General features: G+C 38.6%; 1 protein-coding gene across 2 annotated transcripts in view; it reads left to right on the top strand.

The window, feature by feature from the left end:
* The window catches only part of LYN (LYN proto-oncogene, Src family tyrosine kinase), a 122,035-nt gene that overhangs the window by 46,821 nt on the left and 47,948 nt on the right, over nt 1–27,266 (top strand). Inside the window, exons 2-8 of one of the 2 annotated variants that reach the window (XM_037506481.2) lie at nt 9,682–9,818; nt 16,447–16,492; nt 17,537–17,642; nt 19,421–19,519; nt 19,641–19,744; nt 20,279–20,428; nt 21,500–21,652. In XM_037506481.2, coding sequence (XP_037362378.1) covers nt 9,687–9,818; nt 16,447–16,492; nt 17,537–17,642; nt 19,421–19,519; nt 19,641–19,744; nt 20,279–20,428; nt 21,500–21,652 — 790 coding nt within the window. In that variant the 5' untranslated portion in view covers nt 9,682–9,686. The remainder of the gene's footprint in view (nt 1–9,681; nt 9,819–16,446; nt 16,493–17,536; nt 17,643–19,420; nt 19,520–19,640; nt 19,745–20,278; nt 20,429–21,499; nt 21,653–27,266) is intronic. The other variant, XM_037506490.2, reaches the window with a different exon arrangement.

Genomic DNA, 27,266 nt, shown 5'->3' with positions numbered 1-27,266 from the left:
GCATGTCATGATAAAAACATAGCATGGTACCAACACAGATACTTACTTTTGTCCCACTCGGTAAAGGCAATTTAGGTTCTGAGTGGTTAAATTCTAGTAACTTTGCTTTTACATTTTTAGATCTAGGGTTGTGTGAAGTAGTTGTTTAAATGATTCAGATTTCATAGGAGGAAGTAGCATCCAATTTCCTATTTTTGATTTTTTAAAGCTCTAATAATATGAGAAAGCAGTGATTTAAAAATCTTTATGTAGTTGATGGGGGTGAATTTGTGCAGACTTCAGGCTGAAATATAGTATATATGGTTGAATACTTTTAAATTTATAAAACCTATGATCAAACACAAAATATTACCCCCAAATCTATGTTTTATACAAACTCAGGAACCCCTTTCATTGCACATTTTCTCTCCCCCTTCCTTAATTACAGAGAAATATATACATTTACATACAGGTCATCTTCTCTCTCTGGGCTAGAGTGAGATTCTTTGTGCTTCCCATGATTTGATTGTTTTTCTTCTGATGTTAGAAGACAAACTGACATTGCATATTCTTATGTATTAAACAAACACGTATATAGTAATATCCCCTTATTTGAGGTTTTGCTTTCCATAGTCAACAGCAATCCCATATTATTACACATAATAAGATACTTTGAGAACTGAGACAGTGAGACAGAGGGAGAGAGAAAAGGCCACATTTATAACTTTTATTGTAGTGTATTGTTATGACTGTTCTATTTTATTATTATTGTTAATCTCTTACTGTGCTTAATTTACCAGTTATACTTTATCATAGCTAAGTATGTATAGGAAAAAACCTCAGTATATATAGGATTCAATGTTATCTGAGGTTTTAGGCTTCCACTGGGGTCTTGGACGGTATCCTGATAGATAAGGGGGACTACTGTGTAACTCTTACTGAGTGTTCTTGTAAGTACTCTTTGAGGCACTTTACAAATATTATCTAATTTAACTTATAACAACCTAATGGGCCTTAAAATGTTATTTCTGTTTTTCCAGAAGGAAATGGAGGCATGGAGAGGTTGTGTGCATTCTTCAAGATCACACAGTAATTGATGAACCCAGGATCTTAGTTCAACAATCCAATACCACAGTCCTGACTCCAAAATACTTTGCAAATTGTAATGTCTTCCTTAGGGATTTTCAAGAGAAAATTTCTATAGAGGATCTTTTCCTTACCATTGGACTTTAGAACCTAACCAACAGGGGTGATGGGTCCCCTTCAGGCTTTATTCTGTGCATATTAAATATATTTATGGGTGTGTGAGTGTAATTTTTAAATCAATAATGATGAATGATGAAGAATGTCCAAATTATAGTAAATCTCTTTTTAATCTACCAGACTTATATCAGTTTGACCAAATTAAATGAATTATATACCCTACTGAGGTACATCTAGACAGTCGTTTACAATATAAATAATGCTAGTATGTGCATTCCAGAGCCCTTATGTAAATGTGAACAAATGCCCTAAAATGTTTCACCATTAAAAACAACCATTGAAAAAAAATGAACTTTGATAACTGTATGCAATGATGAATGTGTTAACTATAAGCCTCATTGTGGTCATTTCACAATATATTTGCAAATCAAATCATGTTGTATATCTTAAATTTACACCATGTTTATGTCAATTATATCTCAATAAAATGCAGTAAAAAAGAAAAAAAAGAACAAACTCTTAGAAGCAGTTGCTTCTTTGTTGAATAAGTAGATGATCATAAGGCATTATTAGATCTTATTAGAGGCAACAGGAAGATAAATGAGGATTCATAATTAGTCTTTTATGGGTGTCTGTTTTTTGTGTTTTTTTTAATATTTTATTTTATATAATTCTTAGATCATTTTTCATCTTTACACAATGTATGGATTTCATTTTGGTTATATTCCCCATACAGTTGCACACCCCCCCCCTTATTTTAACTCTAATCCTTCCACTCCCCCGCCCCCCCAGTGTGTCTCTGGTTTATAGTTGCTTGTTGATTTTGATTTTTACTTTGTGTTGATTAGTTTATTTTCCTGGTCTCTTATTTAGGTTTTCTAAATTCCAAATTCCTGCTATGAGTGAGACCATCCAGTATTTTTTTTCTTTCTGACTTATTTCGCTGAGCATGATCCCTTCTAGCTCCATCCATGTTGCTGCAAACTGCGTGTGTCTATCTTTTTTGATTGCTGAGTAATATTCCATTGTGTATATGTACCACATCTTCTTGATCAAGTCATCTATTTTTGGGCATTTGGGTTGTTTCCATAGCTTACCTATTGTAAATAGTGCTGCTATAAACATAGGCATGCAGGTGCTCTTTGGAATTAATGTTTCTGTGTCAATTGGGTAAATACGTAGGAGTGGAATTGGTGGATCATATGGAAGCTCTATGTTTAGTAGGTCCAGAAATCTCCACACAGCTCTCCACAGTGGTTGGACCAGTTTGCACTCCCACCAACAGTGCAGAAGAGTTCCTTTTTCTCCACACCCTCGCCAACATTTGTTGTTGCTAGTTTTTTTAATGTACCATTCTCACTGGTGTAAGATGGTATCTCATGGTAGTTTTGATTTGCATTTCCCTGATTACAAGTGATGTTGAACATTTTTTCATATGCCTGTTGGACATTTGCATTTCCTCTTTGGAGAAGCTTCTTTTTAGCTCTTCTGCCCATTTTTTGACTGGATTATTTTTTTTTGTTTTTGTTGAGTCTCATCAGCTCTTTGTAGATTTTTGTGATCAGTCCTTTATCATTAGTGTTGTGTGCAAAAATTTCCTCCCAGTCAGTGGGGTTTCTCTTTGTTTTGGTTATTGTCTCTTTTGCTGTGCAGAAGCTCTTTAATTTGATGTAGTCCCAGCTGTTTACCTTTGCCTTCACTATCACTGTTTTGGGTGATGTGTCTGTAAAGATGTCTTTGCAGTGCATGTCATGTAGTATTTCGCCTATATTTCCTTCTATGTATTTTATGGTTATGGGTGTCTGTTTTGGGGGAAAAAAAATTCTAGTGTTCTAAGACCCTTAAATGGAAATGAGTTCCTCTAATGGCTAGTTATTCCCATGAAGGAAATTTGTGGAAAGAAGTGACTATCCTCCCATTTTCTGGATGTATTGGCAGATGTTCCTTTATGAACAAAGGTTTGTCCCGTTGTGTCTCTGCAGACCAGCTAGTTGAGTTTTTGAAATAAACATCTCAGAGTTGTATTTGCATATCAGGCCTTGATTATTATTGTTATTATTAACCCAAACTCTAAATATAAATCTGCCTTCATTAGTCTTTTAAAGACATTGCCAGCTACATTTCCCACAGCATTTTATATCAAATCCATTATAAGAAATCTTAGAGTTAGTGCCAGGCCTTTCTTTCCCATGAGAAGCCTGGTCTGCTTCTTTTCCCTTGAGAAAGGCCCTATGACTTACCTGGTTCCTGTTCCACCTGCCAGGAAGTCGGTTACAGCCAGTCTTGTACTTACCAGGTTACTGCACTGGCCTTCTCTTCTTGCCTCAGATTTTCTATCTTCATTTTACTAACCACATTACTGTCTCTATTATAAAAACATTTCAAATCCTTTTGAGAAAGAAGCAGGTTATAAAAACAACATTTTCATTTGGCATCATTAATAAGTAGATAAAATGCAAGTTTCAAAAAAAGTCACATGACAAAATGGTAAGGAAAAACAGCTCAGAGAAGCTAATTTCTCAATTTACTCCTCTGGAAAGTGGAGTTAGTAACAACTGAGTCACAGGGTTGCTTTAAGTATAAAAATGAGATGCTCAGAAAATTATAAATCTTTCATTGAAAAATACTAATGTGTAAATCATTGTGGCTCATATCACTTGCAAATATGTAACCACTTTCTCAGTGTTTGTTGGGGATACATTGTCTTTTCTACTTTTTTGGTGACTTCAATAGCATGAGGAATTGCAAGACCTGAAGCTAAAAAAAAAAAAAAGAAGAAGAAGAACAAAAAATAAATTCCCCAGAAGTAGAATTCCAAGCAGTTAGTTTCTTCTTTGTTGAACAGGTAGATGATCACAAGGTCTTATTGGAGGTTTATGTTGTTCATCTCTGTGACTTAGCGAGGGGCTTTCCAGTGGTATGTGTCTGAATGCAAGGCCCCAAGCCAGAGCTCAGTGCTTAGGGGGCCATCAGGGGCGCTTAAGGTTGATTCCATGTCTTCACTATTGTAAATAATGCCACAATGAGTATATGGGAGCATGTATCTTTTCAAATTAGTGTTTTCACATTCTCCAGGTAGATAGCTAGAAGTGGAATTGCTGGATCTTATGGTAGATTTGTTTTCATTTTTTTTGAGGAAATTCCGTACTGTTTTTCAAAGTAGCTGCATCAATTTATATTCTCACTGATAGTGACTGAGTTCCTTTTTCTTCACATAAAGTTGTTCATAAGATCTTATTTTCTCCCCCTCCAAATCTACAAGACAATGAAAAAAAAAAAAAAGACCTCATCTAGATTCACTAATTTAAAAAAAAAAAAAACAACTTTGTGATACTTGTGCCTTGCTTTCCTTCTCTCTTCCGTCCCTTTTTTTTATTTTAGTCAAAATGTTGAAAATTGCAGCCACCATGAGCCTGTGTCCCAGCACTTCCCTGCATGCATCAACTAAGACATGGGATTCCCAGCATAACCACATCATTTCCTGCCTATAAAACCTAACCACTCCTTAATATGTTGTGCAAACATATTTAGGTTTTCCCAATGATCCTAGCTACATGTCCTCCTCAAATTTCCATCTTCCCCACTCTCCATCCAGGATAAGTCTCTATCTCCAGGCCTCCCTCCCCACTTGCCCTCTGTTCTCTCTCCTTTTGGAAGACCAATGCCACACCCCCTGATCTTTTTGAAATACCCAGGCTAGTTGTCTTTAATGAAGTTATGGATATTTGTCTGATCATTTTGTTCCTCTATTCCCTGCATTTCCTATAAACTAGAAGTTGTTCAGCAGGTCTCTCTGTGTCTTTTAAAACAGTCACTGAGATGGATTTCACTTCCTTTCCTTCATTTTTTTAAAGATTTATTTTATTTATGCATATAAGAACTGGAGTACAGACCAGAGGTCTGGGGTGTGAGAGGATTCACCAGAGAGAATGGGGAGCAGAACAGGCGGATCTACTGAAATACACTGCTGAGGGGAGCAGTGGGCAAGACAGGAGGGGTCTGCTGTGCCATGGGTTGCTCACTGGCTGGTGGGGCTCGAACTCGTGCTGCAGTGGCTGCCAATTGCTTGATAGCACTGTCTTTAATCCCTGCATCACCAGGAATGCCCTTCCTGTCCTTCTTACTCATTTTTAACAAGATGGGCACTTGTTACAGCCAGAGCTGCATGGCCCATTCATTCTTCGTTTCAGTAAATACTCCTTGAGCACCTACGCTGAGCAGGCACTGTTTGGGGAGCTGGGAATACTGTAGTGAAGAACCAGGCTAGACCTTGCACCCATCAGATGATGCTGTTGGGTAGCTAGCCATACAGAAATCAATAGGTAATGGAATATAGGTGTAGTAAGAGAAATAAGAGCATGAAGGTGATAAGTGGGCAGAGGGGTGAATTTTTCAGAAGGGTGATTAGTGAAGACCTGTCTGTGGGGGAGGAGGGGTGAAGGAGGAAGAGGGAAAGAGAGAGAGAGAGAGAGAGCTCCAGTCTCACTAGCCTTTACCTGGCCAGCCTGGTTTCCCTCCAGAGAGGACTGGGGGTTGGGCTGACCTGCTAGGCTCATCCCCTTGCTCTGGGATCCTCCTCACTGGGTGGTCTTTTCCAGTATTTAGTCTCTCATCCCTCATTTCTAAAGCACTTACTTACTTATCTATCTATCTATCTATCTATCTATCTATCTATCTATCTATTTATTTATTTATTATTTTTTGGTATGTAGAAGAATTGGGGTATAGTCTAGAGGTGCAGGGAGTGAGAGGATTCACCAGAGACAGAGTGGGGAGCAGAACGGGCGGATTTACTTAAATACACTGCTAAGGAGGGCAGGGGGCTAGAGAGGAGAGGTCTCCTGCACCATATTTGGGTCAGCTCCCTGTACAGGGATGGAATTCAGTCCATCTAAGTGATAATGCTGAGATTTAATCCCTAGGCCACCAGGGAGGCCCCTAAATCACTATTTGAAAGACTGATCCAGTTAAACACAGCTTTTGGGGGGGATGGGATTGAGAGGTGGGTGGGACTGATGATAAAAGAACCTGTTTGTTTACAGATCAACTCTAAAACTTTCTTCTTTGAGGATCAACTTTAAATCCATCTCCATCACAGAAAGTTTAGCATATGAAAAAAAAAAAGTGCTGTTTTGAATCAAAGAAGTACATGCTTCCCCTTTATTTTGGGAACTACAGCTCACTAGTTTCAGAAAGAAGTGTGACTGTCCTATAGAAGCATCATACCTCAACTAACAAATGATAAACAAGTCAAAACTTGCAGAACTACTGGAAATTCAGGACACCGTGTAGAGATAAGCTGTGGCAACAGTGTAGTGGGGGTGGCAGTTAGGAGACAAGTCTGCTCTTGAGATTTCCTACACCCCTTCCCCTTTTCTACACCCCTTCTCCTCATACTGTAAGTCCCAAGTTCTCGGCAGAGGTCCCCAAATGGCAGTGCTTCAGAATTAAAGATAACCTGGACTTATCCTAGACATATCCAGCTTCTGCTGACCCAGGACAATCTCCTAGGTTTGTTGTAGAGCAATCCCGATACAAAACGGGGTGCCTGACTGTGGGTCCTCAACCGCGCACTTAAAAGGACTTATCAATGCTCTACTGCAGGCACACGTGAAAGGTTAATAAAAGGTTTATTTACAAAGGGAAGGGGAAATGAGGAAATGTACAGCTCTCGGAGAAAAGTGGGAGACAAAGTTTTAAATGAGTCCTACCCGATCCACCGATTAGGAATCCCAAAATGGCGCTCTGAGAGCTGGCCACCAGCCAGGAGCGGTGAAGCCAGGAGGCGAGCGATCGCAAGCCAGAGAGAGCCCAAGGCCCACGTGTTTGGTTTTTTATATCCAACCTGGCTGCCCAACTCCACCCTCAGGTCCCAGCCACCCTCCCTTGGTGTGGTGATGGGATTTGTCTTTCCCAGAGTCTTGATGGCTTTAGTCTGGAGTGGGGGTGGAGTCCACAAAGTTAATCCTGTATGGGATTAACTCAGGACATCACTTCCCCCTAACAGGTTGTGTCTAGGGAATCTGTTCTGTTGACAGAACAGATCTGGTGTTTGTTCAGGTTTGGGAATGCTGAGCCCTAATGTTACAGGGCAGTGAGAGAGCACCCCAGAACCTCCAAACCTGCTTGCTCTAAATAGGTTCTGCCATCAGCTACATCAAGACAAAACATATAGACCTTTAATGGAAAGGAATTTTAATACAATTAGCGTGTAATACAGAAAAGATAAAGAATATAGCTTTCAAATCAAGCACCCAAATTATACATCCCCTCATGGGTAAAAGTCCACCCAAACAGGATTGGCCCAGAGCAAGGCCCAAAAGCCTGCCACAAGTCTAAAGCACCTTCCAGCAGGGACCCAGAGAAAAGGGTCAGAAACAGCCAGACAAGTCTGGGAGAAAAAGAGCAAAATCAAAACCAAGATAAAAGCTGCCATTGTTAACTTCCCCACAGGTCTTTCACTCACATCAGTGTCACCCAGTTCAGGACCAAAAGGCAAGCCTGCATTTCTTCATACACTCTCTGCTCCATGTGCCTTCTCCAGGTTTCCTCCCTGTTCTCCATCCTGCTTCCTTCCTACTTCAGTCTCCTCTCAAGCTTCTTCTCCTCCCTGCTCAGCTCCACCCTCCTTTGGGGGGGCAGGGAACCTGGAAACTCCCCTTTCCCTGAGGACCACCCTCTCACACTAGGGCAATTAGGGTTAAGTAGGCAGCTTCAGGAACAGTGCAGGCAGGGATCTCGGGAGAGTTAAAGAGGCTTCAGAGATAAGAGCAGGGAAATCCAGGAGATCTACTGAGAACAATAAATTTTAAGGTTAATAAGGATAGTAAATTTTAAGTGCCCGTGGACAGTAGCAGTGATCAGAGCTGTAAAGCTGTACACAGGGGTCCAGAGAAGCACAGCCACTGAGAGAGCCAGTCCAAAGAGGATGACAAGATTTTAGAACAGAGGAAAAAGGTTTAAATATCCCCTAGACATGGGCCCATGCAGCATCCTTGCCCCTCCTTGGCATTGCTGCCTGGGAGTTTTTCCTTTTCCCTTTTTTTTAATTTATATGAAGGTTTGTCTACAAATTCCCTTTTGTGGCATCATGGGACAAGAACCTGTGATGGTTCAAGTGTTATCAGGGTGAAAAGCAGAAGCAGCGGCTATAATCATGGTAGCAGCACACACAGCTTCAATGCCAGCCCCATAGGACCTTCCAGTCAAGCTTATAGTGGATTTTATTTTGTTTTTAACTTATATTTTCGACTATAGGGCTATTCCATTAAGGCAAGATTCACATGATTCCACTTATGAAAATCATCTTTTTAGTCCCCATGTTTTGTGTTTTGTGTGTGCTCTACACATCTTAGTATTAATTGAATAAAGGACTAAAAGAGTTTAGCATTCAGAAGGAAAAATTCACAAACTCAGAGATCTAATTGACTTTAAACAACTCATGAATAGGACAGCATCTCATCTAGATACTGTAAGGAGTTACAAAAAAATGGAGGGTGGGACAAAGTTGTTAGCAAAAGCAGATATTTCCAGCAAAGCCACCTTCCCTTGGGGGAAGACAGGGGGAGCCTCTCATGAGGATTATCTTACTAGTGCTGAGGGGGAAACTCCACACTGATTAGTTTAGAGGACACTTTAAGGAGAGGCTGAAACTGTAATAGGTAGTAAGTCTGGGTGGGAGTCAGGCATGAAGTACTCCATTTTGGGCCTGTTTTCTCTACTTTTAACAGAAGCATGGTTGTGTCATTCTGCCCTGGTCAAGCCCTGACCCACTTCTTGCCATGGTTCCTCTGAAGAGAAGGCCTCACATCCACAGTCATGACTGCTGATGCAGTCACTGGCCTCTAGCTTTGCCTTCTCTCTGGGTTCCACACTCACTTAGCTTCTTGGGAAGCCCATTGCTTTTGATCATTTCGATATTCCTACACTCAAATGATGTCACTGGATCTCTTCCCTCAACCTTTCTCCTCTCATTTCAGTCTTGGGGAACGACCACCATTTCCTCAGGCCCCAAGTCACATCCGATTGGCGCCAGGTCTGAGCATTGTAGCTTCTAATCCTGCCTGCCTTCAATGCCTCAGTCCCCCTCATTTCACTTTGTACATAATGTTATTTGTCTTCAAGGTTAAAAACATGAACTCCTCAGCGTGTATCCAAGGTGTGTTTCCCCTCCAGCCCAACTCCTCACCATCCCTTGCTTGGCTAAAAGGCTTAGCATTATAGGACTAGTTCTTTGAAGGTATCTCTTTGAGCTAGTTTCCTGGAGGGAAGAGATAGCAATAGTTCCCTGAAGGGAACTAGTAGTTGCTGAATGAATGTGAACAAATGAATCATCGAGCAAACCAATTTGTGAACAGTATCCACATTTAAGATTGTTAAACTATTTATGATAAGGAAAGAAGTATATTCTTTTTTACTCTCCTTTCAAGGAGAGATTTTGGTGTCTTGAAGTCAGTTTCATAATGGTAAAATAATGTCATTGCTTTTATATTTCAACAGGAACTATGGGATGTATAAAATCAAAAAGCAAAGACAATCTGAATGACGATGGAATAGATTTGAAGCCTCAACCAGTACGTAATACTGACCGAACTATTTATGTGAGAGATCCAACGTCCAATAAACAGCAAAGGCCAGTAAGTAGATAGTCTCAGGGGAGAATTCCCACAGCAGGATCAAAGCATGGCTGCATAATTTAAACACCAAATCTAACACGTGCATGCAAAAAAATCATGTCAATTTTGTGAGCCTCAAAATTTTTTGATATGCTTTATAACTGAACCCTTTCAATAGCTTTTAAGTATTTTAGGGATAATCAGGCCACTGTTGTATAATAAATGGGCCTTTGGTCACCCTTTTATGTATAGAAAAACATCATTTTTCATATCACTGGTGCAAAGACCTACTCTACACAAAGATAGAAGGAGAAAAGCACACACACATACGATTTGAATTTGTATGATTTAGGATAGGTAGTGAGATTAGAACAGTGGCCTCTAAGCAGAAGGAAATGCTGGATTCAAGAAAGAAACCGAAATAAGTGCCAATATGTTATATCATACTATAGTCAATCTTGTCACTCATTAATTAATTTAAAATAGCACAGATAATGCTGTCATGACTTCTTATAGAGAATTAAAAGGAAAAGAATGCAGCTAATTCTGACCTATACCCTTGGACTAATGTCTATACATTTTATATGGATGATGAAGAATTTGGTGCTTTTGAGAAATGCTTGGCAAAGGAAGAACTACTATTACATTTCAGGGAAGAGAAAAACAGAACTTTAGATAATCACAACCTTAAATGTACTTTATTTCGGATCTTACATTCTTCTCATCTATTCCCTTCCTGTATATTTGTATATCTCCCCATAGTCTGGTATTAAGGAATCCTCAGCATTTAAGCTGGAAGCAGCTTATTCCAGGACATCCCTAGAGCCCTTATTTGGTTTCATGGTTTCTCTAGTCTACCTTATTTTTAATGTCATGGCATTTTGGAGTATGGTGTTGTCATCAAGCCCTTCTGCCTACACTCTCCACACCATTCCCTGTTTTCCTGCAGTAATGACAGTTGCATGTCATTACTGAGACTGATTAGTCACAGCTGGCCTTTTTTTAAAGTTATACTTTTAACAATTTTATTTTCAATTGATAGAATTGAAAGTGACATCAGTTCCTCTTGGGAAATATAAGTTTGCAAATCATCTTTTGATCATTTTTAATCTTTTTCTCATTTTTTAATTGAAGTAGCATTGCACTATAATATTATATAAATTTAAGATGTGCATCATTAAAGTCAATGTGGACTTTTTGTCCACCACTAAAAGTCGAATTCTGTCCTTGAAGAGTGAATATATTATGCTATTAAGTTATTATACCTAATGATTCAGGATAAATAATATTAAATTAGTTATTCAATGAGTTATTAAATAACTCAAAATATGTAGGATTATTTATGGCTTTAGTAATTTAGTAATAATACACATAAATATAGTATTTTAAAATCCTACATAAACATTTATAGATAAAGAACAATGTGTAATATAAATGTGAGTAATAGAAAATAAAATAACACAAGGAATGACAGTTACAAGTAGATTTCTTTTTTTTAATTATTTTATTTTATATGTTGGCTTCATAGAACGTGTTTGGTATTATCCCTTCCTTCTCAATTTTTTGAAAGAGTTTGTGAAAGATAGGTACTAATTTGTTTCTGAATGTTTGGTAGAATTCATTTATAAATCCATCAGGTCCTGGGCTTTTGTTTTTGGGGAGGTTTTTGATTACCGTTTCAATTTCACTGCTTGTAAGTGGTCTGTTTAGGTGTTCTATTTCTTCTTTATCTAGCTTTGGGTGATTGTAGAGTTGTAGGAATTTGTCCATCTCTTCTAGATTGTTGGGCTTGTTTGCACATAACTGTTCATAGTAGTTTCTGATTATTCTTTTGATTTCTGCTGTGTCTGTGGTGATTTCTCCTCTTTCATTTGTGATCCTATTTATTTGTGCTTTCTCCTGTTTTTCCTTTGTGAGCCCGGCTAAGGGGTTGTCTATTTTATTTAGTTTTTTGAAGAACCAACTTTTGGTTTCATTGATCTTTTGGATTTTTTTTTAGTTTCAATTTCATTTATTTCTGCTTTGATATTTATTATTTATTTTCTTCTACTGGTTTTAGGGCTTTCTGTTGTACTTTTTCTAGTTCTTTGAGATGTGAGATTAGGTTGTTACTTTGAGTTCTTTCTTGTTTCTTGTTTTTTTTTTAAAGATTTATTTTTTATTTATACAAGAGCCAGGATACAGGCCAGATGCATGGGAGGGTGAGAGGATTCACCAGAGACAGAGCTGGGAACACAATAGGTAGACCGATGAAATACACTGCTGAGGGGAGCAGTGGGCAAGACAAGAGATGTCTGCTCACCATGTGGGTTGCTCCAAGGCCTGCGGGGATTGAACCGGTACTGCAGAGGCTGCAGACAGCTTCACAGTGCTGCGCTCAACTGCCTGTGCCACCAGGGAGACCCTCTTTCTTGTTTCTTGATGTGAGCCTATATTGCTATATATTTTCCTCTTATTACTGATTTTGCTGTGTCCCATACATTTAGAAAATTGGTGTCCTCCTTGTTATTCAACTCAATGTATTTTTTAATTTCTTCTTTGATTCCTCATTAGTCCAGTGGTCTTCCAGTAGTGTGGGTTTCAATCTCCGTGAGGTAGGAGGGTTCCTTGCCTTCTTTTTAAGATTTATTTCTAGTTTGATGCCTTCATGGTCAGAGAAGATGGTTGGTATGATTTCAGTCTTGGTGTATCTGTTGATGTTTGTTTTGTGTCCCAGTATGTGATCGATCCCGGAGAATGATCCATGTGCGCTTGAGAAAACTATGTTCTCAGATTTTTGGGGGTTTAGTGTTCTATAGATGTCTGTTAAGCCCATGAGCTTATTTAGAGCTTTAGTGTCCTTATTATTTTTTTGTCTCATTGATCTATCCATTGTTAATAGTGGTGTGTTAAAGTCTCCTACTACATATTTTTTTTCTCTGATGTCTGTTTTCAGAGATGATAATAGTTGTCTTATATATTTTGGTGCTCCTTCATTTGGTGAGTACATGTTAATGAGTGTTATTTCTTCTTGAAGTGTTGTCCCCTTGATCATAATGTAGTGACACTTGGGGTCTCTTTTTACCTTTTTGAGTTTGAAATCTGTTTTATCTGATGTAAGTATAGCTGTTCCTGCCTTCTTTTTGGTCCATTTGCTTGTAGGATGGTTTTCCATCCTTTTACTTTCAGTGTATTTTTAACTTTTGCAGTTAAATGTGTTTCCTGGAGAAAGCAAAAGGTTGGGTTTTGTTTTAAATCCAGCCTGTGACTCTGTGTCTTTTGATTGAAGAATTTAGTCCATTTACATTTAGAGTTAATATTGATATGTTAGTGTCTGTATTTGCCATTTTTTTGTCTTTTCTCTGGTTTTATTTATTTTTTAATAATTTTTTTTTGGTCTTGTTTTGTTGTTATTCATCCCTCTTTGGTTCTGGCTTTAGGACTCCTTGTAGTATTTTTTGTTTTTGTTTTTGTTTTTATAGATTTATTTATTTATACAAGCACTGGGTACAGTCAGAAGCTCGGAAGGGTGAGAGAATTCACCAGAGCCAGAGCGAGGAGCAGAGCAAGCAGACTGACGAAATACACTGCTGAGGGGAGCAGCGGGTGGCAGGAGAGGTCTGCGGACCATGTGGCACCCTCGCTGGTGGCCGGCGCTTAACTGCTTTGCCACCAGGGAGGCCCGTAGTATTTTTTGGAGTGGGGGTTTAGTTGTAATGAAATTCTGGAGTTTCTCTTTGTGTGGGAAGGTCCTTATTCTTTCTTCATAGAGGAAGGAAAGCTTTGCAGGATAGAAGATTCTTGGTTGGCATTTGTTGTCTTGGAGTCTGTTGACCATGTCCCTCCACTCTCTCCTTGCCTGTAGTGTTTTTTTCGGAGAAGTCTGATGTCAGCCTGATTGTTTTTCCTTTGTATGTTATCTTTCTTCTCTCTTGTCAGCTTCATTATTTTTTCCTTGTCTTGGATTCTTGGGAGCTCTCCTATTATGTGTCTTGCTGTATTTTTCCTTTCATCATGGAAGTTTGGTGTTCTTCTTGCTTCTTGTATGTCTATTTTAAGCTCCTTTTTCACATTTGGGAAGTTCTCTTCAATTATTTCCTTGAATATTTTCTCTGTTCCTATGTCTCTCTCCTCTCCTTCTGGGAGTCCTATAACTCTTGTATTTCCTTTCCTCATGGAGTCAGGTAGTTCCCGAAGTCTTTCTTCATTCTTTTTAATTAGTACTTCTCTTTCCTTTTCTGTTTTGGTTCTTTTTATTTCTGTGTATTTGAGAGTACTTATTCATTCTTCCATTTCTTTTATTCTGCTTTCACTGCTTTTCCCAGAGTTCTTTACCTCCTCCATTAATCCTTTGATCTCCTGCATGTCTTTCACTTTCCTCTTTAGGAACTCAATTTCATTCATCTGATCGTTGATTATTTTTCCCATATCATTTTTGACTTCTTTCAGTTTTTTAATCATGGCAATTTTAAATTGTGTTTTTGGAAGGCCCCATAAGTTCTTCCAAGTCACTGTTGCAATCTGGTGGGTCATTTTCTTTTTGTGGTGTGTCTTTTCTCTGAGGACTTGCTTAGTTGCTTGTAGTTTTTCTTTTCCCTGCTGCTTATTTTCTCATTTTTCCTGTGTTGGGACACTGTGTCGCTGGTACTGGCCGGCATCTTTTTGGTGTGCTCTTTCTGGGGTGTCAGAAACTGGTGGTCCAATCAAGTCAAAAACTTTTATGCCAGAGTTCCAGTAGGGTAGTTGTACTATGAATATGTTAGTGATCGCTGTCACAGAAAATCTCCTTCTGTATTTGTTTAATTCCAAGGTGGGTCTTGTGGTCCCACAGACTGCCCTGTGGTGACAGGATCACCCGCTGGGCTTCAAATTGCTGGATGCTCCTCTGGGTTCCAACTGGTGGCCAGAAGAGTCCCAGCTTCTGGGTCTTTTTAGCTCACCTCTGGCTGTGGGGGTAGCCCTTTTCCAGCTCCATGCAGCCTAGGTGGGCTCCTCCAGTCTCAACAGGTCCCTGATCTAAAAATTACAAGTATATTTCTTATTATAGACTTCGAAGACCTCATAAAAAGAATATGAGTTTTTCCTATTAATCATGTGCTATAAATTTTACATATTTTAAAACCCAAGTTTTTTTTTTGTGGGTTTTTAAAAATTATAAATGAACATCTCCTTTATTCAGAAAAGCAAAAGAAAACAGTACAAATATATATGCCTTTATTAAGAATAAAGGAGATTAAAATTTAGTTTAGAAAGCAGAAGTAGGAACATGTCTACAAGTTTTCAATTCCTTTGTGTAGACCTGAAGTGTCTTAAGCAGGCCTTGGTCACAGTGCCCTCATTTGATGAGCCAGTTGGTTTGGTTATGGCATGGCCCTAGCTGACACTTTCCATTCTGGCCAGATGCATACCAAACGTACCCACTCTGGATTGATTACAGGAGGATCTGAGAAGATAGAGAGGCTGGATTGATGCAAAAACACTCTTAGGAAAGAACATTTTAAAGAAAAAGAGTGAAGTAGATGAGTTGAACATGTGTTCTGATCTTATAAAAAGACTATTAAAACATGTATAAGTTAAGAACTCTGACATTTGACAATCAGCTTGCTGTTTTTAGAATGACTCTGTCATCTTCTAATTTTTTCCTCTAAATCATTTGAAATTGATCCTACGGCCTGATGATGCAAATATAAATGGTTTTTAAAAATCAGTATAAAGCTTCTTGCATGAATAGTGAAGGATAATTTGGACCTATGATTTTTGGATACCAGAAAATATAGTAACTTTCTCATACTTACTGAACTAGAGATATTTTGGACTGACTTTCATCAAAAATTTAAATTCCAGTACAAACTGCTTTGGTCCCATTACATAAGTCATCTTTATCAAAGAGAGCTAGAAAAGTTACATGAATCTGGTACTGTCCTTAAAAGTGGCCAAACCAATCCTCCCCAAGGTCACTGAGAAAAAATATAAATTGATTTTTGGTGGCCTTTTGTGCTTCCAAGATCTCCTGGTAATTCACCTTCCAACTTAAACAGGGAGTGAATTCTGTTCCCATGACAGGGTCAGGTTAAGTCACAGAAAACCCAGGACCTTCAGTATAACAGCCCTCACTACAGCTTTTAAAACATGTCTGAGAAACATGGAAACCCATAGTCTTGGGCTGGGTGGTAATTCCACGGTCACCTGGGCCCCATCTCTTGCTGTTAGTGTCTCTTTCCATGCCAGCTGCAACTGCAGCCTTTCCTGGTTCCTGGACAGCAAGAAGAGGGCAAGAGAAAAGGTGAATCAGCTCAAAGCCCCCACACATCTGCTTGCTTGTTATAGATAAGGTCCTTCCTCACAGCTTCCTAGGGGCCTAGAGACTTTGGAAGCATAATCATTTAGTTGGGCAAACTGACATCTCAAGTATTATTAGGATTCTGATACCAAATATGAGGTAGGATTATGACCAAGGAAGCATCTAGCAGCCTCTTTTCAGAGCCTGCTCATTTCCCACCACCACAGGCCAACAAGGAGCCCTTTCGCTGAATTGTGACATAGCCCCACAGATTCTTTTCTCTGTACTCCACTTATTTCCAACTTACTGATAAGAAAAACGATATAATATGCAACAAGAATGTAAGAAAAACTAAACAAAAATTTTCTTTTAACAAATACTCTCTTCTAGGTTCCAGATTCTCAACTTTTACCAGGACAAAGGTTTCAAACTAAAGGTATGTTTTCATAGCAACATGGTCATTTCTTTTCTTTACAATTAGAATTTCTTTTTTTTTTTTAAAGATTTATTTATTTATGCATACAAGAACTAGGGTGCAGGTCAAAGGTACAGAGGGTAAGAGGATTCACCAGGGACAGAATGGAGAGTAGAACAGACGAATAGACTGAAATACACTGCTGAGAGGAGCAGAGGGCAAGACTGGAGAGGTCTGCTGCACTCTGGCCGGCCGGGGATCAAACTTGTGCTGCAGAGGCTGCAGATAGCTTCATAGTGCTGTGCTTAACCCTTTGTGCCACCAGGGAGGCCCTACAACTAGAATTTCTATGGAGTAGTTTACCTGGATGTCTTCTTTTAAATTTAGAAAAATATATGTAACATAAAATTTATCATTTTCACCATTTTTTAAGAGTGCAGTTCAGTGGCATTAAGTATACCATCACCCCATCTGTTTCAGGAACTTTTTCATCATCCCAGACTGAAACCCTGTACCCATTAAACTTTCACTCCCATCCTCCTCCTCCCAGCCGCTGGCAGCCTCCACCCTGCTTTCTGTGTCTGTGAGTTAGATTCCTCCAGGAATCTTTGAATATCATACAATAGCTGTTCAGTTCAATTCACTTATGTGAACCCTCAGGTTCATCCATGTGTTAAAATTTCATTCATTTTCAAGGCTGAATAATATTCCATTGTACATACACACCATATTTTATTTATCCATCCGTTGGTCACTAGATATTTAGAGTCTATCTACCTTTTCACTTTTGAGAATAGTGCTGCTGTGAACTCAGATGTAGCATTTCTTGAATACAGAAATGGACTTAATTATAGTTGTAGGTCTATGCGAGCTGAGGTAACAAGTCCTGCAGTGTGTGCTATGGTACTTGCGATAGCCCATGCAGTCCTGAGTCTCCTCAGCAGAGGAATCATGTCGTTCCAGTTGTCCCTCTCTTTAGAAAGCCATTTCATCCTTTATATCTGATGAGGATTTGTTGAACTTGACAGATTCTTAAAGTTTTTTGCTTATGGTTTTCATTTTTAGATCCAGAGGAGCAAGGAGACATTGTCATTGCTTTGTACCCTTACGATGGCATCCACCCAGATGACTTGTCTTTCAAGAAAGGAGAGAAGATGAAAGTCCTGGAAGAGTAAGTGCACCCACACACTCTGTGCCTGCTGCTTTTCCCTGGACCTCTGAGTCGTGCAAACTCTCCCTCTGGTATAACTTTTAGCAACACAGCAATAGCCAACCCCCCTTCTTGTGGTGGGCTGGAGGCCTCCCTGGCTTCTTTTTGCCAGAAATGCTTAGGAGTGGACAGAAGAGAGTCAAAGGAATTTTTCTTTTAGGTTTGGCTATGAGCACTCTCCAAGAGGTTTCCCTCTGAAGGCAAATCCTGGTTCTTTCATCCATCTGTGCCTGAGTGCAGTTTGCATATTACTTTAAACACCATCTTTCTTGGGTTCTTTGGTGGCAGTTGAGCACTGCGCTGTGAAGCTATCCACAGACTCTGCAGCACAGGTTCGATCCCAACTGGCCAGGGAGATACCCACATGGCACAGCTGACCTCTCCTGCCTTGCCAGCTGCTCCCCTCAGCAGCATATTTTGGTCTTCTGCCTCTCCTGTTCCCCACTCTGTCTCTGGTGAATTGTCTCACCCTCCTGCACATCTGGCCTGTACCCCAGTTCTTGTATAAAAAAATAAATCTTTAAAAAAAAATACTCCTTTCTAGGAGTATTTTTTTTAATACCATCTTTCTTTAGTTATAGTACTCAAATTTGTCTATTTTCTGGGCCCAATCTGGTTTGATTTTTGAGGGCACCATGCTGAAATAGTGGTCATCTTGGAAAAGCCCTTACTGAGCAGCAGTTGCAGTTGCATTTCCGTGAAGGCGCTTGGTTGTCATCATTTCCTTTAGTTTTCCATGTCATGCAGACTTGTGAGCTGCTTAAACCACAGGGCTCTGGACAATAATGAGAGTAAAGAACTCCAGCTATCTTAATTCTAGCTTGCTTTTTTATACTAATCATGCATACACCGGCCTGTCAACCAGAATTAGAGGAAGGAGGCCCCTTATTAAAGACCCCTTATTGATTATAAGTTACCAGTAGCTGAGAGCAGTTGTTGATGACTAATTGACCATTTACTTGCGCCTAATCCTGGTCCTGCCACATAATAACTATGTCACCTTGACAAGTCACTTCAGCTCAACCTCAGTTTCCTTTATAAAATGGGAATGACATGTCTGTATTGTGGGATTGATTTAAGGATTAAGTGTGTATGTATGTGCACATAAATAAATGTAACTCAGGCATACAGGCAGTAACAGGTTAGTTTCAGTTGTAGCTGTCCTTCATGTCTCATAGACAAGGATCCTGTGTCTGTGAGGGAATTTGAAGGGAGACATCATTGGGTCTCACAGGAACCCATTCATTCCTGCCACCTTCACTGGCCTCAGCCTTCTCCCTGTTTCCTTGATGAATGAAACCTACCTACTTGGAATTATTTTATGAGTTAAAAAAATATTTTTTATAACATCTGTCTATGGAAAACTAGATGTTATAACAAAGGAGTTTATAACATGAACCGTAGTCAATTATTCCCTCGACTCCACTCCTGGAAAGATCAGAAAGCTTTTCTTACATATCCTGGGGGAAATGACAAATGTTTGCTTCTTCAAGATAGGAGTCATTTTTACCAATTCTAGTTTATGCAGCGCTGAGCACAGTGACCAACACTTCAGTTGCAAGGCTGTGGTCCCTTGCTTCAATCTCTAAATATTTTTATTTCATCAAGAGGAGTGAATTTTCCCACCGGATTCTAGGGTTCCAGGGATCTCCCTTCCCAAATAAACACCTTAAGACAATTGCTATTGTAGTTTCTTGAGTCATTGAATACAAAACCCTTTTGATGTTTTTCTATTCCAGGCATGGGGAATGGTGGAAAGCAAAATCCCTTTCAACTAAGAGAGAAGGCTTCATCCCCAGCAATTACGTAGCCAAAGTCAACACCTTGGAAACGGAAGAGTAAGTCCTTATGTGTTGTTTTCTTTGATTGTTTTGCTTGCTGCCATAGATTTCTTGTTTATTCTTGATCTTTTCCTTCCCTTGACCATAATACCCACAAACTGTTACCATGTCTTCTCAGATGGTTTTTCAAGGATATAACCAGGAAAGACGCAGAAAGGCAGCTTCTGGCACCAGGGAACAGCGCCGGAGCCTTTCTTATCAGAGAAAGTGAAACCTTAAAAGGTAGGAAGTGACGTGTGGCCTCATGAAGCATTAGTTAGGAAATTAGCCTCAGAAACTATTCTAGATTTCTGAAAGGAAAAAAAGATATATTATGTTCTGGTGGTGAAAGTTTTACAGTTCTGTAACAAATAACAAAGTCAAGTGATTAGTTTGGTGCTAAAAGTGACTAGAAAGCAGACACTATTATGGCCATTTCTTACCCTGCTGTATGTTTGTTGAGACTTTGGTGTTATTATTTAGAGTAAATCTTGAAATGTTAAGAGAAAAGAATGAAAATAACTTTCCAGTTGAATGAAATAATAAAAAGTAACTATCATGGAGAAGGAAAATGTCTTGTTGGTAAACTTCATAGCAAATAAATTGTTAGGTTTGTTCTTCTGGTAAACTTTTTATAGGAATTTAAAAATGACACACACTTAACAGAATGCACATTTTGCATATTTCTATGGCAAAATGAGTACCACAGTGTTGTATAATGTTGATCTTATTTGTGAAATATAAACGTAATCTTTATTTGTACTTTTTCCCCTGCAGGAAGTTACTCTCTGTCTGTCAGAGACTATGACCCTGTGCATGGCGATGTTATTAAGCACTACAAAATCAGAAGTCTGGACAATGGAGGTTATTACATCTCTCCACGAATCACTTTTCCTTGTATCAGTGACATGATTAAACATTACCAAAGTAAGTTGAAACTGAAATTGAACAAAACAAAATGTTTGTTATGAGAAATATTTGATATTAAGCATTTTTTGATTTACATTTTTACCCATACTTCTTCTTTTGATAAAGTTGGAGGATCCTATTCTATAATTGAATCTAAATAATCCATAATTAAATATACATTCAAAGTCAGATTCAAACTTTATGAATAATTATCACCATCCCTTCCAATTAATTCATGCTATTTAACAGTTACAAAATTACCGAGTGAGAAATGAATACTATTTTCACATTGTGAGGACTTTTAAAATGCATCTTTAAATATCTGGACTAGAAATGCAGAGCTGCAGATCTATGGTTTTGTATTTCTGTTTGTGTGCATGACAGTTTTGTATACAGTTGATAATGCAAAATATAAATAACAACAACAGTGAAACACTTAGAAGCGACCATACATCTGTCCTCTGTTTCCAGTGCTGCTCTCCAAGCCTGTTGAACAGTACCCACAACCAGTCTTTACGTCCATTCCCTGTGTGACCGGAGCTGTTTGTAGTTGACAGCTGCTTTTACTGCTTAGACCCACAACCTGCCCTCAGGGAATGCACATTGTAGATTTGCTTTAGGTTTCAAAATGTAGCAAGAGCAGGGTATCCAACTTTTGTGGACTCCTCCCTCCCTCTTTGTGGTCCCCTTTCGCTTCCTCTGTATTGGGTCCTTGCTGCGCCCCAGTCCTGTTCTGGGTCTTGGAGTCCGCTGGTGATAGGACCGAGTCCCCGCTGTCATGTCTTGAGGAGCTCCTATGGCCTCCAAGATCTGAAATTATATTTTATTAAGTGTGACAGTCTGTCTTTGTTTATCCATTTTGTAGTTTTTGCTTAAATAGAATTGATAGTAGTAATGAATAATATCAAGTATGTTTTCAATTGTCTTTCATGTAAGAATTTCAAAAGTCATGACTATGCCAAAGATATCCCCATAAGCACTTTAGGATTGTAGATGATGATAAACTGGAGATTAATAATCCCAACTTTCTTATAGATATTGGCAAAAAACAAAATATAACGTTTTAACCTTGATATTCTTTTAACTTAGAGCAGTCAGATGGCTTGTGCAGAAGACTGGAGAAAGCATGTATTAGTCCCAAGCCACAGAAGCCTTGGGATAAAGATGCCTGGGAGATCCCACGGGAGTCCATTAAGTTGGTGAAAAGACTTGGTGCTGGACAATTTGGGGAAGTCTGGATGGGTGAGTGAGTGGCTCTGGGGCCAGAGTCCAGTTTGGAGATGACAATAAGAGAAATAATGGCTCAGGCCAATTTTTATCCTTTTTCTCACCAAACCCGAAGCTGCATCAGAAACACCACTTTTGTTTTTCTCTGTCCGCTTGGCACCAAGAGCTGGCCGGCAAAGTCTATTTCATTAGACTTTTCCTCTTCCTTGTGACTTGGTAATTCTCTCTTAGAATTGCATCACAAGGAAGAGGGCAGTGGGTCTTGATCCTCATTGTTCTGTCTACTCTTTCATGGTTCTCTCATCACAGGACTCTCCGGACACACATTTGAAGTACAGGAAATTGCATCTTTCTCAGGGATAGGGGCACTGGGTTTAGGAGCATCCTCACCAATAGATTTAATAGGAAGCCTTACCTTGATTCCAATTTCTCACCAAGAAAGTTTCTAAATGTTTTGAGTTTCCTCAACTGATGAATCACAATTCATCAATTAAGTCCTGCCTCCTCAGACTGGCAGGAAGCACCCCAAAATTATAGCAGTGGCTTCCTCTGGGTATTTTTTTTGGGGGGGCTTGTTTTTTCTAAAATTTTTGTAGTGAGTATGAATTTTTTTCTTGAGTGGTGACAATTTTTAAACATTTTTTTTTTTTTAAAGAGCATCATATTCTCTTCACAGTACTAATGAAAATGCAATTACTTCTGGCAAGGATAACATGTAGGTCATACACATCTTTCTGGATCTCTTTTCTATGTCAATTTGCATGAGTGAGAACAAAGATGATTTCTAAAGAGAATGAGGCACAGAGGGCTTTTTTTAAAATTGCCTAACCCTAGTCTAGCAGAAACTATAGACTCCTCCAGCGTCATCATTTTACTTCCCCACTGGGAGTCTATGAAGGAGAGGTTTGTCCTCTACAATCTTGGCCCCTGAGACCCAAGCTCTTCCCCCTTTTTCCTGCTGTCCGTGCAATAGTCCAGTATTTTTTAAATATGGCGTATTAAACCACCATGTAATTAATTCTCATTACACTGTAGGTCTTTGTGGACATATTTAGAAAATTCAGGCCCATTATCATTGCAGCCCCATTGCATCTTTCTTTTCGGTGGTGTATTTCTGGCCTAGTCGCAGGTATTGCAAGCACTCTGTTTCCATCCGGTCAGCAGAGTTGTAGAACTGGGTGCTTGTTCTAGATGTGGTCTCCTCCATCCACACTCTGTTGCCCTAGTCATAATAATATCCTCCTCCTTTTGCTATCTTTTTTTATGAGGTAAAATTCATGTTACAAATCAGTTACTTAGAAGTAAATAATTCATTACATTTGCTATATTCACAACGGTGTGCAACCTCTACCTCTATCTAGATCCAAAAGGAAATATTATACCCATTAAGAAGTCACTCCTTATTCTCCTCTCCTTCTGTCTCACCCTTAGCAACCACCAATCTGCTTTCTATCTCCATGAATTTGACTCCCCTATGTATCTCATCTAAGTAGAATTGTATAGTGTTTCCCCTTTTGTGTCTCTTATTATTTAGCATAAAAGCCTCAAGGTTTATCTATATTACAGCATGTATGAGAATTTCATTCTTTTTATTGGCTAAGTAATATTCAACTGCTTGTATAAACTAGATTTTTTTGTTAAAGATTTATTTATTTATACAGGAATCGGGGTACAGGAATGTGTGGGAGGGTAAGAGGATTCACCAGAAACAGAATGGGGAACAGAACAGGCAGACTGACTGAAATACGCTGCTGAGGGGAGCAGCAGGCAAGACAGGAGAGGTCTGCCCTGTGGCTGGCTGCTCTGTGGCTGGCGGGGATCGAACCTGCACAGCAGAGGCTGCAGACAGCTTCGCAGCGCTGCGCTCAACTGCCTACCCCACCAGGGAGGCCCTATAAACTCTAAATTGTTAATTCATTTATCCGCTCATGGATATTTGGGTTGTTTAAACCTTTTGGTTATTGTCAATAATGCTGCCTTAAACATTTATGTATAAATTATCATGTAGATAAGTGTTTTTTTTTTCCCTCAGGTAAATATATTTTTTTAGGGATAGAATTGCTGGATCATATTATAAGTCTATGTTTAACTTTTTGAGGAATTGTCAAATTACTGTTTGCTCATTTAAAAAAATGCTACCTTCTTTTTTTTCCCCCATAAAGTATACATATTTATTTCTTAATATGTATTTTTTTCAAATCCACAAAATAGAGACAGGAATAGTATAATAAATATTGCATACCCTTTACCTAGATACCAGTTAATATTTTGTTATATTTGTTTTAGCTTTTTTATACATAAACATTGCATTTACCCCTGTCCCTCTGAACACTTCCTAATCTTGGAGGGCTATCTACTCCAGCCTCATACCCCTAGCAGTTTACTTCAGTAAACAGGGGCCCTACCCTCTCTCCTTGGTACCTCCCTTTTCAGCCTTGCTGCTTCACTAAGACAAAGAAGTAAAATACAGGATGATAATCACATGTAATTGTGCTTGCATCTTTGAGTCCATCTTCCTGCTCTCTCTACTTTCTGTCACTCTAAAAGTGTCTATTCTGGGTACCTCAAACAAGTGGTATCATACAGTATTTGTCCTTGTGTCACTGGATGTTTTCACTTAACATAATGTCCTCAGGGTTCATCCATGTTGTAGTATGTGTCAGAATTACCTTTGTTTTTAAAGCTAAATCATATTCCATTGTATTGATGTACTCATTCATACATCAGAAGACACTTGGTTTTCTTCCATCTTTGACAATTTTGAATAATGCCACTATGAACATAGATGGGAAAATATCTTTGAAATCCTGCTTTAATTCTTTTGGGCATATACATGGAGATGAGGTTATTATATAATATGGCAACTCTGTTTTTTTTTTTTTGAGGAACTGCCATATTTTTTCCATAACAGCTGCACCACTTTACCTTCCCACCAGTGCACAAGTGTTCCAGTTTCTCCATATCCTCACCAATGTTTGTTATTTTTGAAGGGCTTTCTTTTGTTTTTCATGCTAACCATCATAATAGGTGTGACATCTTGTGTCAATGTCATTTTGATTTGCATTTTCCTAATTATTAGTGATGTTGAACTTCTTTTCATGTGTTTGTTAGCTATTTGCATATCTTTTTTGGAGAAATGTCTGTTCAAGTCCTTTACAATTTTTCAACCATATTGTTTGTTTGATTTGTCAACAATGTTTTAGAAGAGTTAAGCGGTAAAGCCTCATGAGAAATGAGGATTATAATAGAACCTAACTCATAGGGATGTTGTAAAGATGAGCGATAATGCAGCTAAGCATCAAAGAATTATTGTTATTATTAAATAGTTGATTGTATTACAAAGAAATTATGGTAACATTAGAGCAAAGGCTATGAATGGAGAAGTTACCCAACATTTCTCCACTCAACACAGTTGATTTTTATATTTTGAGATAATTCAAGATTCACAAGAAATTGTAAGAAATAATATAGATACAATATAGATTGTTTAGTGAAAGTAATCAATGTCCTTCAGTTGGTGAATGGTTCAACAGAATGTGGAATAGCTATACAGTAGAGTATTTTCCAGCAATAAAAAGAAATAATTTATTGACACTATAATGCTATAATGGAAATGAACCTTGATGGCACTATGTTAGATGAAGGAGAGTAGATATAAAGGGTCACATATATAATTCCATTGTTATGCTCAGAATAGACATATCTATAGAGACAAAGTAAATGAGTTGCTTCAGATGAGGGGATGGAAGAAGAGGGGAAGTCATAGCTAATAGGTACAGGCTTTCTTTTGGGGGTGATGAAAATGTACCAATAATTGATTATGGTGGTGATCACCTAACTCTGAATATACAAAAACCAATGAATCATATACTGAAATGTGGGGAATGGTACAACACAGAATTGTACTTCAATAAAGCTATTATATATTTAACAGAGGTAATACAAAGAAAGCTCATGTAAGCTTTATCCATTTTTCCCCAAAAGTAATATCTTGCAAAACTACAGTATAATGTCAATGCCAGGATGTTGACATTGACAGTTGTTTGTTTTTTAATTGTGCTTTCTCCTTCTGGTCTTGTATTAAAGAAAAGGAAAAAAAGAAAGAGGGGGGAAGGTGGAGAGAAGGACAGATAGAGGAATGGAGGGAGGGCAGGAGGGAAGGAAGAGGAGGAAGGATAGAAAGGAAACAAAAGAAAAGAAATAGAACATTTTGACCTGGATCTTATGCAGATATGACTGCAAATTTGGCTGCCAGCCAGAGAGTTCCTTCTTAGCTATTGAAATAATGTTACTATGTTGAATGCCTTTAGCAGAGGAATACTGGGAATGAATCCAAAAGACTAATGCAGTGGGTGGTGTTAAATTACCAGCAGAACAGAAGTATGCCCCCTCTTTCAATGTAAGCATGAATCTCACGTTGACTGTTCTGTGGCAGGTATAACAGCAAAGCCTGTGCAAGGTAAAGCTGCCAGAATTTTTTTATTTCCTAAGTGTGAAGCAGGCTAGCTCTTCTCATTGATCAAAAAATGAACCACCATTTAAAAATTATATCACTGTTGACTAAGTATGTTAATATTTTTGTGAAGCATGGTTTACAAATTAGCCATCATATTTTGTGGTCTGAATTTCTGGAGTCTGTAATACAGAGAACAAATATGAGGAAGTGACCTGTTCTTTGGGGGAGGGAACCAGTGGGGAGAAAAGCAAGAGGAGTTTCTCCCTCAAGCTGTTTCCTCTTGCTGGTGTGATTCTCTTGACATCTGGTTTGGTGACATGTTTTCCTCTGTGGATCTCTGGATTCCATGAGAACTGACTGATCAGTGAAGCTAAGGATGATGCTTCCTGTACTACTAAGTCTATAAAAAGACTGTCAAAGAAAGGAAACTTATTTTGAATAGAAATTTGCTAGATATATATTTTCATTTGAGCCGAGTCCTTTGAAATGAATCCCTAGTCATCTTCCAAAACTAACTGCATGCATCTTTTTTCTTAGACCACCCTCCATTTTGTGGTACTTAGTGCTTTTTTAGCAAGTTAGTCATATCTGAAAATGGATCTCTCTCAAATGATCAGATCAGTTCTTTAACAGCGGCAAAGTGGTACTCCACAAGAAATAGTTTTCTACTGTTTAAAAATTAAAAAAAAAAAAAAGTCATTTCCCACCCATAATGCCCATTGACAGGACTGAGGAATATCTTGGCAAAGTACAATTTGCTCCTTAGTGTTGAATAAGAAGCACGCCTGTGATGCAATATGAAAACCTGCCCTATTGTTTAAATGGCATAGCCCTCAGAGAATACTTAGAGGAAACTGCATCCATTCTTGAGCTGTGTTTGACAGAGCTGTTGTAGTCACTGTTCATCTCAGATTCCTTATCAGTGGTTTAAATATCTTGAGCAGCTGCAGTATTTCCTGAAAACTTTCCCCGCTATGCTTGGGAAGCACTTTTTTCTTCATCCTTTAGCCATAATTTTATATTATGGAAATGTCTTGATGAGTTCCTTGGTTTTTATTTGTCATTTATTTGATGACAAAAAAAGAAGAGTATTGTTATTTTTATTTTTATTGCTACTTAAAATAGCAATCAGTCTGAAAAGTGCATGCAAAAAATATATTTAATCTCACAAAT

Source organism: Talpa occidentalis, unplaced genomic scaffold (assembly GCF_014898055.3).
Source record: "Talpa occidentalis isolate TD23 unplaced genomic scaffold, MPIMG_talOcc4v2.1, whole genome shotgun sequence".
Classification (NCBI taxonomy): domain Eukaryota; kingdom Metazoa; phylum Chordata; class Mammalia; order Eulipotyphla; family Talpidae; genus Talpa; species Talpa occidentalis.
The sequence above is the reverse complement of the archived record's forward strand: the minus strand, read 5'-3'. Positions and strand labels throughout refer to the sequence as shown.